General features: G+C 42.8%; 2 protein-coding genes across 3 annotated transcripts; one reads left to right on the plus strand and one right to left on the minus strand.

The window, feature by feature from the left end:
- The first annotated feature begins 3,083 nt into the window (after window positions 1-3,083).
- Window positions 3,084-10,734, plus strand: LOC130165259 (gap junction gamma-1 protein-like). 2 transcript variants are annotated; one of them, XM_056370361.1, is made up of 5 exons: window positions 3,084-3,296; window positions 7,381-7,652; window positions 7,780-8,005; window positions 8,097-8,786; window positions 9,110-10,734. In XM_056370361.1, the coding sequence occupies exons 2-5, from the start codon at window positions 7,413-7,415 to the stop codon at window positions 9,121-9,123; spliced, it is 1,170 nt and encodes a 389-aa protein (XP_056226336.1). In that variant the 5' UTR covers window positions 3,084-3,296; window positions 7,381-7,412; the 3' UTR covers window positions 9,124-10,734. The 2 variants fall into 2 exon arrangements, with proteins under 2 accessions (XP_056226336.1, XP_056226337.1); XM_056370362.1 differs by lacking the exon at window positions 3,084-3,296 and adding an exon at window positions 3,331-3,477.
- A 195-nt stretch (window positions 10,735-10,929) lies between these two features.
- On the minus strand, window positions 10,930-13,549 carry inha (inhibin subunit alpha). The gene is made up of 2 exons (XM_056370363.1): window positions 13,088-13,549; window positions 10,930-12,250 (listed from the first exon to the last, which is right to left on the minus strand). Exons 1-2 carry the CDS (start codon window positions 13,386-13,388, stop codon window positions 11,502-11,504), a joined length of 1,050 nt encoding a protein of 349 aa, XP_056226338.1. The 5' UTR covers window positions 13,389-13,549; the 3' UTR covers window positions 10,930-11,501.
- Window positions 13,550-13,612: the final 63 nt, after the last annotated feature.

The raw sequence follows: 13,612 nt of genomic DNA on the forward strand, positions 1-13,612 counted from the left end.
CTGGGGACTACTCACCCGTATCCTGGTTGTAAAGTTCCTCATAAACCTGATTCACACAATAAACAACAGCACATTTTATGCTCCATTCTCTTTTTCACTTTCCGTTTCTTGTCGCTGGAAAAAAAAATGTCAAAGGTCAGATGCAGGTACAGAACCTCACCATTGGAGCTGATACAGGTACAGTGTCTTGCTCAAGGACACTTCAGCAGGTGGCCTTGCTTTCTGAGGGGTGTGAACCTTTAAAATCTCCAAACACGGGGCAGATATTGTAGCTCTTTCACAGTTCACAAATCCAAGAGAATTAAAGGATATGTGTGGAAAATTTTTTACAAAGCTTTTAATAAGAACTCGTGTGTAACAGCTGCAGCTCCCCTGGTTTGGATTTTAGGATTTCATGTGGCACAAAAGTACAGTGATACTGTTTTTCGCACAACTTCTACAAGGCAGAAAAGACAAGTTCATGATGTGATGCCTGCAAAAACTTTCCTCCCTCTTACATGCCCATATTAAGCCATGCATTTCAGATTTTTATTATCATTTTCCATGGTGTATTTGTTCTTTTTTCAGTTGTATTTTATGGAAGTGTTAATTCTTTTTCATGTAGTTTCCTGCCATCCTCTTCCCCCATCCTGCCAGGAATAAACATTGAGTGTTTCCATGTTAAAACCTTTTTTTTCCTGCAATATGGTAAAATTAATGAGCCCAGAAACTCAGCCTTAAAAAACCCATGAGTCATAACGATTGCATGCTATGAATTTATGTCACAAGTTTATGTTTTGGGAGGGAACACGCAATCAAGCCTGATGCTAGAACGTAACCACAACGTGTACATTCAAGACACATGCAGGTGGACAAAAATCAAAAGTGCTCCATACCAGCTCTTATTCTAGCCATTAATATATTCACTGCAGGGGGGTAGGAAGGAATTTTGAGCTCCATGAGGCAGTCACCCCTCCCCCATTCCCATTTTGGCTTAAATTTCATAATCCTAGTGTCATTTTATGGCCTCTAATTGTGACACCTTTCACCCCTAAACAGCAAAAGTTCAGTGATATTTAGTTTGTTTACCAAATGCCAGAATGTTACATAAAATTTTTTAATATTCTCAAGAATTAAGAGTCATTAAGTGTTTTTGTGTGTAAATAAGCAAAGGTGGACAGCTGGAGATGAATGAGTTCATGCCTCACTTGGACCACATTTGAGAAGCAGAGGAAAGCAGGGTGGATAGTTAGTATGAGAGGAAGCTGGGATGCAGCCACAGCGATTTGGCTGGGCGCAGACATCTGGCCTGATTTGACTTCCCACCGTCTCCTCCAAACATTTCAGGTCCTCTGGTAAATCAGGAGCACTACAGCTGCAACGTGCATGACAGCAAGAAATTTGTTGTTTTGCTGAGCGCTCGAGTCAAACTAAATTCTTGGATGGTGGGCCTCCTCTTCGAAAGGCTGCAGTCACGCAGTGCTCCGTCAGGCCGCTGGGCTGCCAAACTCTGGTCCTGGGGATAACATGGGGTCCTCACCAGAAAGAGGAATGACTAGATTACAATGTTGTTGAACTCATTCTACTTTTTTTTTATTTTTAGCAAAAAACAAGAATGTAGGCAGATAAACAGATTCTAACAACACAAAAAGTGGAGTTCTTTTGCTATAGCAAATCATCAATGTGATCTCAACTAGTCTTTAGAGAATTTTGCCAGAAAGCCCATGTTGCAAACTGCACATAGAGATTTAAAAGACATGGATCTTTAGAAAGTAGGGATATTCTAATGGCAGATACAATCAAGTGAGTGGGAAAGGTTACATCTAACATTTTTTAGAGCTTAGGATATCTATTTTTCTAGTGTGTCCCACCTCTAACTGTATGGTGGTGGAATACTAAAGTGCTGGAGAAAACGTTTAAATACGTATTTGATGCAATGTTATGGCAGCAGCGCCTTCCTGTGTTTAACCCTCGTTCTACGGTGGGACCTAGTTTGTATGCTAATTTGGATGTGTAGTCCTTGAGGCATGATTGGTTGCAGGTGCTGGAGGCGTACCCACACCCCCACCCCCCGCCTCGTAGCTGAGTTCTGATTGGAGCGGCACCTGTTCCAGCCCACCAATCAACCTGACGTCATTTGGGACCGAGTGTACAAAAGCCTCGCCAATTTAACTATTGCGTCAGTTGTTACCCACAGGTGATTAGCATAACTCCTCCAATGGTGTGTATGCAAAGTAGTACGTGTGGTCCCCGAGTTATGATTAGCTGCAGCTGCTGGAGGCGTCCCCCTCCTGCCCTCGTTACCTGAGTTCTGATTGGATCGGCACCTGGTCGGTCCAGCCCACCAATCAACCTGCAGTCATTTGGGACCGAGAATACAAAAACTTGTCCAGCCCAACGGCGGGGGTAGTAGATAAGTAAAGTTAGCTAACGTAGGTCCTGCGTCCCAACACAAACTACAGCCTCAAGAACTAAACATAACATTAATTAAGTGGCAGTTGTGTAAAATGTAAAAAAAAAAAAAAAAATTTTTATGAACATATAAGAATAGCTTCTTTACTCAGTCTATTGTTCCAGTACAGATGAGCCTAAATTATATGTATATATCTTATGCACAATTAACCTTGTTTATGAACTCCACCTTGTAAACTATAACTATAAATGTATGAATGATACATTTATTTGAATGTGGGCCTGTACATATTCTATTATCATTGATGGTTGTCCCTTTTTTCATAGCAGAGCAGCCAAACACCATGTTTATATGCTATAATAATGTATATGTAATATATTTCTTTAAGAATTGGAGTGAGGAGAAGCAATAGAAAGGTCATAGAGGCTTGATTGTACCTCCTGTTATCTCCTATTAAAGTCCCCATGGAGGCCTGAGGTTTAACTGTGACACTTATACAGCATCATCATATTATAAAATGAATAATAGGATCCCCATAGTCTTTTGTCGTGAGGGCCGAACGGTAGTCAGCGTCGTGGATCTCAGGTTTCAGGCGAGGGGCCTCCTCTGAATGGGGCCGAGTTGTGGAGGAGGTGCGGGAGGAGGAGGAGGAGGAGGAGGAGGAGGAGGAGGAGGAGGAGAAGGAGGGGAGCAGCCAGGAGCCTGCGGGAATCAGAGCGCTTTCTTTTGTCCTCTTGTTCGGGACCCCGACACATGGGGTCAACACGGGCTGAATGGGTTCATACTGACGGCTGCCTTGGACGCGGACGCACGCAGACGCCGATGAGAGCGCGCACTTAATTAGGAAAACCTGGTCGAGCAATTAAGCACGAGGAGAGAAGACGCGCGTATTGGAGCGCAGAAGGTGGGTGTTTGGCACCGAGAAAAGTTTGTTACGACAGTTTAGTTTCTTTTTACAACTTAATTAAGCCTCATTTGAGTTCGTTTGACAACTAAAAAGTTTATTTTACGAGCAGGGTTTAGTCTAAATTTACCAAGTGGGTTCCGCGTTACGAGTTTTGGATCTTGCTCCTTGCCGGAGAGCGGTGAGTCGTCCTATTTTCTTAGTTTCAGGTCCAAAGGGGAAAATGTAATCAAATACTTTGTAAAAGTCATTGTTAGTGCGACTGAGAATGTTATGTTATAAGGTGATATGGTTTGATAAAAGTGCCTAAAAAGGCTGTTTCAATACCACAGGAGGTTCAAAAGTTCCACATCGGGATGACTAAATCACCTCACACCAGACTGTAAGCATTACAGTGATTTTCCTTAGTTGTTTTAATGAGTAATTCTCTCACTGACAGTGGTTTTAACTTTCCTGACGAATCGTGACTCTGGTTCTTTGAAATGATGGCTTCATTTTCTAATTCACCGGATTTTTGTTTCCCCACTGAAGCTTGGCAGCACTTTGTTTTCCTCCAGAAATGCCACAATTTCCAAAACAATTCAGTCTGACTCAGCAGAGCGTGTTCATAGCCTTCAACAGCTCTGCTGAGGAGCTTTTAAACTTCCTTTCAACTTCTTTTTACTGCTTGTCTGAAACAGAAAAGGAAATATGTGTTGTGGATAAAGTGCTTTCCCCAACTGGATGTCTGTTGCAGATTGAAGAGTTTTTTTTGTTGTTTTTTTTTTTTTTTCATGGTGACAGTGCAGAAGACAGAAGGGGATGATTGACATTTGTAGATGCTATGTTCTTCTCTTGCTGGTCAGACTGCATGGGGATTTCATGTGCCCCCTGTCTGCTCCCTGAACCCTAAAATCCAGCTTTCTGCTTTTGGTTAGGCAGGAATGTTAACTCGCCTTCGCTTTGTCCAGATCCTTTGCCCAAAAACTCTCCATCCCCCTCCTTCTCCTCCTGCGGACGAGTGGCTCCTGAAGCAGAAAAGCCATTAAATCAGTTGAGCTGGGTTTAGCCCATATGAGCAAATAAGCTTCTGTTTAAAACCTGCCTTTGGTCAGCTGTTGGGAGGGTGGCACTGCAAAAATGTTTGCCATTGCTTGAGCCAGGAAGCCAGTTTGTCTAAGTCAAATACACTGTTGGGTGATGAGCTACTTTTCTATTTGTGTCTTTTATTTAGAGAGCAGCAGAGAGCAGTGAGGATTTACAGTGTGTTAACAAGGGGAGCTGTAAAGGTTTTCATCTGAGTAAATTTAGTCTGCTGCTGCTGCTGCTGCTGCTGCTGTGGGTGGAGAGAAAACTTCTGAGAAACCTTTGAGAGGAGTCTTTACTCTTCCTCCTTAGCTCTGCACGCTTGGAAACTTTTAATGGACCCTCTAAGCAGGAGCTACACTCCTCTTTGGAGCACTAACACCTGCTGTATAAAGTTTATATCACAATGAACAGCCAAAATGAAAAACCTAAACTACGGTTTGACCCACTTGTGGCGACCAGCCAGCGTCTAAAATTACAGTCACTTTTTTCACTTGCAAGAGTCTGTTTTTTTTCAGACTGAAATAATTTACCAGACAGGAATAGCTCACCCACTACTAGGAAATACACCACCCTGGCTGTGACGATTCAGTGGCATTTTTTTTTTTTTATGTGTCAGGCATCAGTGGATCTGCTTTGTACTGGATACAGTATGTCTTAAATGGAAGTAACGGTGGAATTGAGGCATCACTCATGCACATAAAGCATTGAAAAACCCTGGAAAAAGGTTTTTAAAATGTACTGACAATGTGGATATTTGCCTGGGTTATCTCGCACTCTGCAGACTTTACAGTGACTCCATGACCCCAAGCTGTCACTCCTCTGCGCAGGTCAAACGCAGCCTGTACTTTCTTGTTCTGGCAGCTCAGCATGTTTTGCAGTGTGTTATTTTGTTGTTTTTTTTCAGTGTACTGATATTAGATGACCATTAGTGGTTAGCCTGCGGCTTCATGACGATAAAAGCCCTCATTTCTCCCAAGATGCTTTCGGTCACTGTTTTCTGTTACGGTTTGAGCTGGAGAGGGCTGAGGATCAGATCTGAGAGTCTCGGTGGAGGAAACCAAATAAGGTGGTAACTGGGTCAGGTGATGTTTAAAGGGACAATCTGCCTCATTGAATGTCAGATAAGACTATTGAGCTGTGAGAAACCAACATGGTTTTAATGAAGGTGGGCGGGGTTTGTAATTGTATGGTAGGGGTAAAACAGATGTCCCCCTTGCAGCTGTACTCTGGTCTCAGGGTCACACAGGTTGTCCGTTTTGTCAAACACCAGCCATTCCCATGACCGAAATCTACATTTAGCAGGCACAGGATGGTTTTATAGAAATAATGGTACAAAATCTCTGCAGTAGATGAGTCTTGCCTTTTTTTTTTTTCTTTTTTTAAAAGTGTGATTTAGTTCTACATTTAGTGCCTGAAACCCTTAAATACTTTGAATCTGAGTCCAAGTGTTTCAGGGTCCATAATTTTGACTGTCTGGATCTAACCAAGACGGGCCAACTTCTAACATGTGTTTACAGCTTTGGTGTGGCTAGTGGGTCCCTGGACCTCTCCATGAAGGCGTGTTTTTTTTTTTTTTTTTTTTTTCTTTTTGGTGGAATATTTTTCTGGTCAGGCTCAGGCAAGTCAGACTCAACATTTCTCAGCATCTGAAGGTGCCAGTTTTAGAGGGAGGATTTTGCAAAGGAATTGATGAGTAACCTGGCAAGTGGGGGCGTGAGTATCATGTCCTAATCTGAATCGACATGCCTATAGATGCTTGTAATGGCCAGTTGCTGTGAGTCCTGAAATGCTGGTTATTTTCTTTTCTTTTCTATTCTGAAAACAGAAATTTAGAGAAGGTCCAAAAATTCAAAGGATCTTTATTATGGAATTAATATCAGAGCCTGTTTTCGGGCCCTGCTTTAGTGAGAAATATATTCATCCAGGTATTAAACCAAACTGATATTAGAGACCTTTTTAGTAAGCTGAGTGCTGAAGTTGATGTCCTTTCAATTTCAAATTTTTTGCTACTTTTTCGAAAGAAAACTAATAATATCACTAAAAAAACTACCATATTAAGTTTTGTTCATTGTCTGATTTGTTGCAAAAAATTTGGTGTATCAGGCTTTCCTGTAAAACACAGAGATCCGGTTTAAAGGATGAATCACTTTGTTACTGAACTGGGAAAAAAAAAAAAAGAGCAGCTCCATTCTGTTCATGTCTTTGTGTTGAGGTGTGAGGTTGTGGTTTTTTAAAAGAATTTAAAGGGATAATTTCTGGAAGCGTGACAGGGAATAAATTCCTACCCCCATTCACTGCTTCAGTATCATAATACCTGGAGTGCAAAGCCACAGCAGGTCTCCTCACGCCTAGCAGCAACTTGCCAGCCGACACTTTGATGTTCGATTAAGCAGCTCAAGTTTGGCATGGCAGGAAGCTGGAGGAATGCGGGTTTACCAAACTGCTACCAAGACTAGTGCACTCCGACCAACAGGACAGATTCAGTGTTGTGTAGTTGACGCACGGATACCTGCATGTTCCAGAAGCCTGTGTCTTATTAAAACGAAGCATGGGGTCGGTTTGCTGCCTAGCCCCGGGGTTGAGGTTTACCCAGAATACTTGAATGCAATATTTACACGTGCATTCTTTAATCACTTTGTGCACATGCATCAAACTACCAGGTTTACACATTCACGCTTTCATGTTTGTCCAATGAGGAGCTTGTCAGTCTGGCCAGCAACAAATGTCTATTTGCATTAATAAATTATACAGTAATTTTAACTTTAAGTCTCTGACCAACAATCTCAAACTCAAAATATTCAGTTTTGAATTTTGTGTATTTCTGCTTAAAAACGACTGTTGTTGTTGACTAATTTTAAAACTTTGTGTGACTTAACACAGCTTGTAAATTGCATAGCGTGCCATGACCCTAAAAAGAAGAGAAGAAAAACTGTAAACCAGCACAAAAGCTTGAAATGATAGGTCACAGTGCAAAACAGTATCATCATGTCAGTGTTCCCACTTTCTCCCCACCCAGAGCTGATTTAGCTCCCCAGTCACCTTGGCACCATGAGTTGGAGCTTCCTAACTCGTCTGCTGGATGAGATCTCCAACCACTCCACCTTTGTGGGGAAGATCTGGTTGACGGTGCTCATCGTCTTCCGCATCGTGCTGACAGGCGTCGGGGGTGAAACCATCTACTACGATGAGCAGAGTAAATTTGTGTGCAACACGCAGCAGCCTGGGTGTGAGAACGTGTGCTACGACGCGTTTGCACCACTCTCTCACGTCCGATTCTGGATCTTCCAGGTGAGCTGCATTTCACTTTTGGACAAATGTTGAACATAAAAGCTTAAATGTCCTCCACAGTGTTAATTTTTAAACGATTGTGTCTCTGGTTTTGATTAATTTCAGCAACACGTGTGTTTTTGTCTAGGTTATCCTGATCACTACCCCGACTATCATGTACCTGGGCTTTGCCATGCACAAGATCACCCGCATGGACGACAGCGAGTACCGGCCCATCCAGAACCGGAAGAAGAAGATGCCCATCGTCAGCCGTGGGGCAGTTCGGGACTATGAGGAGGCGGAGGACAATGGAGAGGAAGACCCGATGATTGCTGAAGAAATTGAGCCAGAGAAGCCCGACAAAGAAGAAAAAAGTAGGGCAGCAATATGTCAGTCACCAAACCTTTTGATGTTCTGTTAAGTAGGTTCCCAAGTCAGATTCTAAGCAGTGTTTGTGTTTTCCAGACTCTCAGAAGAAGCACGATGGTCGTCGGCGGATTCTGCGTGACGGCCTGATGAAAGTCTACGTGTGCCAGCTGCTGTGGCGCTCCGCCTTTGAGGTCGCCTTCCTTTTCGGCCAATACGTCCTCTACGGCTTCGAGGTGATACCCTCCTACGTCTGCACCCGCTCACCATGCCCGCACACAGTCGACTGCTTTGTGTCCCGACCCACGGAGAAGACCATCTTCCTGCTGGTGATGTACGTGGTGTCTTTCCTCTGCCTGATCCTCACCGTCCTGGAAATCGTCCATTTGGGGATCGGCGGCATCCGTGACACCTTCCGCAGACGGGCTACGCTCAACTCCCGAGCCCCGATGCCGGCGCCACCGACCTCCTCACGTTCCATGCCGACAGCCCCACCAGGATACCATGCCACCATGAAGAAGGAGAAACTAAAAGGAGAGCTGAGGGATTCGCCAATGGCCGACTCCGGGAGGGAGAGTTTTGGGGACGAGGGGCCCTCGTCCAAGGAGCTGGAGCGGTTGAGGAGGCACCTGAAGCTGGCCCAGCAGCACCTTGACCTGGCCTACCAGGCAGACGAGGGAATCCCCTCACGCAGCAGCAGCCCGGAGGTCAACACGGCTGCACAGACAGCTGCCGAGCAGAACCGCCTCAACTTTGCCCAGGAAAAGCAGGGAGAGGCGAGCGAGAAAGGTAACAAAGACAGTTTCAGACTTGCTCGTAAATGCGTTTTACAGGCAGATTTATACCAACTCCAAACCCTTCTAGTACTGTGGCAATTAGTTGATTAATCTGTTGGCTGATCAACAGAAAATGTATCTATTGATCTTTTGGATGATGGTTGCAACTTGCCTCGTACAATTTCAGAGCTCAAAAATGAAGTTGGTCCATTGACTGATGGTTTAATCATAGTTTTATTACATACATAACTTTAGCCATGAATAAACCCTTTAAAAAAAAATCCAGTTTGTAATGAACAAACATGCTGAATAGTCTTGTTTTGTCTCTTCTTCTAGGAATACGTGCCTGAGCGTGCTTCCTGCCACAAACGTCTGTCCTTCCATTCCTACTGGCCTTAAACACATGGGGGAAGCACATATGGGAATGCAGTCAGACCACTGAGGGAGACCAAAGCGTGTATGTGTGTGTGTTTGTATGCATGTGTGGATGAGAGAAAATGAGCCTTTCAGTATTAGGGGTCAGTCGAAAAGAGAGGGAAAAAGAAAAAAAAATGCTGACCAAGCTGTGTTGTGACAAATGGTTCATCTCCACGACTCTAAACTTGAATGCCTGCCACATATCGAGTTTCTGCTTGCCGACCTACATCCAAACCTTGACTGTGCCTTCAGCTAAAACCTTGTCTACACCCTGTTCTTTCACCCACTCTGTTTTTGTGGTAATGCAATAATCCTCATCCATTTCAGACCTTGTAAGGATCGCCGTAAGCTTCAAACTCCTGGCTGAGTGTAGTGCTTTTTTTGTTTTTTTGTTTTTTTGTTTTTTTGTTTTTTTGTCGTCTTGACAAAAGCAAGGCTCTCTTTTTATAAAATGTCGCCAAATGTTAATGCCTCACTTCGTTGAGGCTTGTTGGCCTCAGAGAGAAGCTCAAACAACACAGCCTTGGGTTATGTCATTTCTGGAGCGTGTGCAGCAGGCTTAACCTGTGCTAGATGAATCGTGTTTACTTTAAACAGATCTGATGTTAGGGATTATTGTTTATTAGAAAGAGCCCACACCATTTCAGGAAATAACAGAAATTTGAAGCCTGTATATTTACTCCAAACATCCAAAATGTTTTACCTGGGAAATGCTTGAATTCTTTATCGACCAATGTTCCAAGGACATTCCAAGAGTAATTTTATGTACAATCAGTTCATTTAAAATACTCAATTTATTTTACCAGTACTTCACAAATGCCACCTGTTTCACATGACTGTTGAGAAGTAGGCACTTGATGTTGGTAATCCTTTTTCTTCCCTAAATTATGTAATATAAAAATGATTCATGATGTACATCATTGCAGAAAGTTTAAAATGTCGAGGATTTTTTTTTTTTTTTGCTAACCAGCTGGAAACATCTTTCTTCCAGGCTACTGTCAACAATGAAACTCCATCCTTGTCTTTTGAAATTTACATTCTTCTTTGGTTAGACATACTTTCCATCCTTGACATGCACCACTACTCCTCCTTTGTGCTGAAACATGGATGCTTTTGTGCATCATGGAAAAAAAAAAGAAGAAAACCAACCCAGCTGAGGGGAATGATGACGGTCGGCTGCTAACACACAGCCTGGTGCCATGTAAACACATAATCTTCGTTCATCTTGATCAATAGCTTTCAGTGCTCATGCAGAGTTCATACTTTCTCATCGCCTTGTCAGTTTGTTTTATGATCTGTGGCTGGAAAAAAAAGAATTGCAGATTGCCAAAGGAGCTGTTTGATGCTGTGTTCTTGTAATCATCTCACTTCCAGTTTTGACACTTATTGCAAGGTACGACATTCCATTTTGACTATTGTACTTCAATGGTTTATACGTTGTTTTCTTTTCTTTCTTTTTTTTTTCTATTGCAAGTTTTGTAGTTTTTGTAACTGTAGAGATTATTTTGTCTTCAGAGTAAATAAATAAATATATTTGAACAAGATGTTTTGTCTTTGGGCTTTTGGACTCTTTTTGGTGATTAAGTTGCAGCTTTTATAAACTCTTGAGTCTGACTCTACAGTGAATAAATCGTTAACTGATATACAAATTGTTGATTTTCGTATGAAGCATGAGCTAAAAATTAAGTATTTGGTTAAAATTAATGGAGTAAAAAATAACCTGTGGCAGAAGAGGAAAGTGAAATATTAACCCAGAGTTTGTGGCATTTACAGAACGCAACAGTTTCATGTTTTAATCAATGATTTAATATACATTACTGCGTATCAGTTAACAACAGAAGACTGTGAAGGCACTGATGTGAAATGATGCAGTTGAAAAGTGGGCCTGCACTGCCCCCTAAAGGTGAGAATCACAACACAAAGGAAAAACACTACAATCATGACATTAAGTTTTACTTATAGATTGTAGTTAATATACATGACAAATGAAAGACAAGAGTTGAATGATGGATAATTACTAAGAGAATTGGCTGATTTAAAGCAAAGGGGAAGTCCCCTAAACTACTAAATACATATATTTTTTAAAGCTAAGCCCCTGCTTGTTTCTGGCCATGCAAACAGTTTGGGTTTTATGTGCTGAGATATTGAACTACCCAAATCTAAATCTGCAGAAACAAGTTGTGGTGTGATTGACAGGCATTGATGATGATATTGATTCTTTTGTATGTTGACTGCAAAAACAGTATAATTGTATATTCAGACAATAAGTATATAATGTACTGTATAATACTGTTTACATAAACTTTCATGTTCAGATACAAGCACATTCTTCAGGTATGATGTTGGGCAATGTCTCGTACTTGAACGAGTATCCACCATCAGATGTTGTGGTGATCCTCAGGGACTTCATGGTCCCTGGGACTGGAGCGCAACACTGAGTGATCCCCAGCATCGTGGTGGTTCGATCCCCGGCCGAGCAGTTCCCATGGCAGTAGTAGAAGGTCAGCACTCTCGGATGGACAATCCAGTTGTCCCAGCCCAGCTCCTCAAAGCTGATTTCGATCGCTTCTCGGTGGCAGTCACTGTGCTGTGGTCTCTCCTGAGAGGTCCGCTGTAGCAGGTCAATAGCAGATGGAGACCAGGGGATGGTAACCGGCGCGTGACGGGGTGAACGGACTGGACCACGAGGCTGAGCGTGGAGGTGAAGAAAGGGCATCTTGTCTGGTTCATTGGCGTAGCACTGACAGGTCAGACAGCGGACCTGGAGTAGAAAAGGGCCTTCAGCCACAGAGACCAGCTGGCTCTGATCCAGGTGGAAGGTGGTCCATCCGTCTGAGCTCATCTTTGATGGAGTCTCTGCTGCCTGAAGAAGCTGCTGTGCTGAAGTGACAATGAACAGCTTGGCGGAAATGTTTGCTGTGGCTCCTTCACCTGCATAGAACCAGAGGTGGGCAGATGTGACCATGGTCTCCTGGTGGTTCATGGACGGCTGGAAGTAATATGTGAAGTGGCTTTCGGGGGTTTCACCAGGAACTGAGTCAGATTTGGCACAAGATGAGTCTGCCAAAGAAAGATTAGAGAGAGGTCAGTGAAGTTTATTAATTATTAATATATTGTAACTTCATCAGAGTCCTGCTGTTATTTAGAGGAGGCCTCAGTGTGTGGACTCTTTCAGATCAACACATGCAAACAGGAAGTCATCAGAGTACCATCAGTAATTTTAAAGAGTCACTTAATATGCAGTGATGCACAGGTGTACTCCGGGACATTTTGACAGCACAGGTATAGCTACAGGTGCAACAAAGCCCACTTCTGACCATTAAAAATCTATACCCTTTAAGTAAATCCCTTCTTGATTGTTTCCATGAACACATTTATTTTTTTATATCATAAACTAATGTTAAAGTGCAACTATCTGGCTTTATTAGTTTCAAATCTGCAGCACACAGAAAACTTAAAGATGAGACATTTCAGAATATTTGTAATTTAGATCCTTTAGCGCAACTCACTTCATGGCAATCATAGGTTGAGCGATTCTTCCCCTGAAAAACAACTTTTACCAACCGAGCAACTTTGCTGTTCACCGTAAATTATCTATACGTTATTTCATCTATAATCTGCAAACTCTAAACTTTCCAAAGAAGACTGTTGTATGGAAATAATCAGATGATGTTTATTTAGCAGACGCTAACATGCAGTTGCTGACTGGATAAAGTTCAATTTCACAATTCATTTTCACATGATTAGGTCAGCTTTGCTGAGCATGCACAAGAAAACTATGATAAAACTGTCTGTGCTATGATGTCTATGACATGCTGTGTTCTACACTTAGCTTTTTGAATTATTGTCTTGAATTTAAGGATCAAAAAAACATACAAACAAACAAAAGATTCTCACCAGAACTGGGAAAGATAATAATTTGAGACATTTCCTGGTTTGGACGGGTTTGATGGTTGACCCATGTTGTCCTGCTAGTCCTGGGGGCCCTACGATGCATGTGCCGTGCTTCTGGTGGTGCCACATCCACATCAGGACCCTGCACTGCAGCCGCAGGGGGCTCTTCCAGCCCGAGGCCCCCCAGGACCCGCTCTCTGAACCACGACAACACTGCCTCCCCAGACAGCTCCTCTCCTCTGCAGGCTTGAAGCAGACTGTGGATCCACAGAGGACCCAGAATGAGAAGAGCACAGGACACCATGACTGCAGTGTAAGACAACCACTCGACAACGAAAAAGTCCAGAGAGGAAGTCTGACTTTTTACTGGTCCAGAGGAGCACAGAGTTTCTTCTCCTCGAGATGGAGGCCCAATCAGCTCCACAAAACTGCTTCCCTTCTGTGACTTTCCTTATTCTCACATGTATTTGTTTGGCTCTGCAGCTATCTGGGTCTGTGTGAAGTCTGCAAACAAAAGCATTTTGTTGC

Source organism: Seriola aureovittata, chromosome 24 (assembly GCF_021018895.1).
Source record: "Seriola aureovittata isolate HTS-2021-v1 ecotype China chromosome 24, ASM2101889v1, whole genome shotgun sequence".
In the NCBI taxonomy this organism is placed as follows: Eukaryota; Metazoa; Chordata; class Actinopteri; order Carangiformes; family Carangidae; genus Seriola; species Seriola aureovittata.

Excerpts from the sequence above, each read along its gene's own strand:
- LOC130165259 (XM_056370361.1), top strand. The coding sequence starts at position 7,413 with ATGAGTTGGAGCTTCCTAACTCGTCTGCTGGATGAGATCTCCAACCAC. Across the intron at positions 7,653-7,779 it reads TCCGATTCTGGATCTTCCAG|GTTATCCTGATCACTACCCC; the intron begins GTGAGCTGCATT and ends GTTTTTGTCTAG. Across the intron at positions 8,006-8,096 it reads GCCCGACAAAGAAGAAAAAA|ACTCTCAGAAGAAGCACGAT; the intron begins GTAGGGCAGCAA and ends TGTGTTTTCCAG.
- inha (XM_056370363.1), bottom strand. The coding sequence starts at position 13,388 with ATGGTGTCCTGTGCTCTTCTCATTCTGGGTCCTCTGTGGATCCACAGT. Across the intron at positions 12,251-13,087 it reads TATTATCTTTCCCAGTTCTG|ACTCATCTTGTGCCAAATCT; the intron begins GTGAGAATCTTT and ends TTTCTTTGGCAG.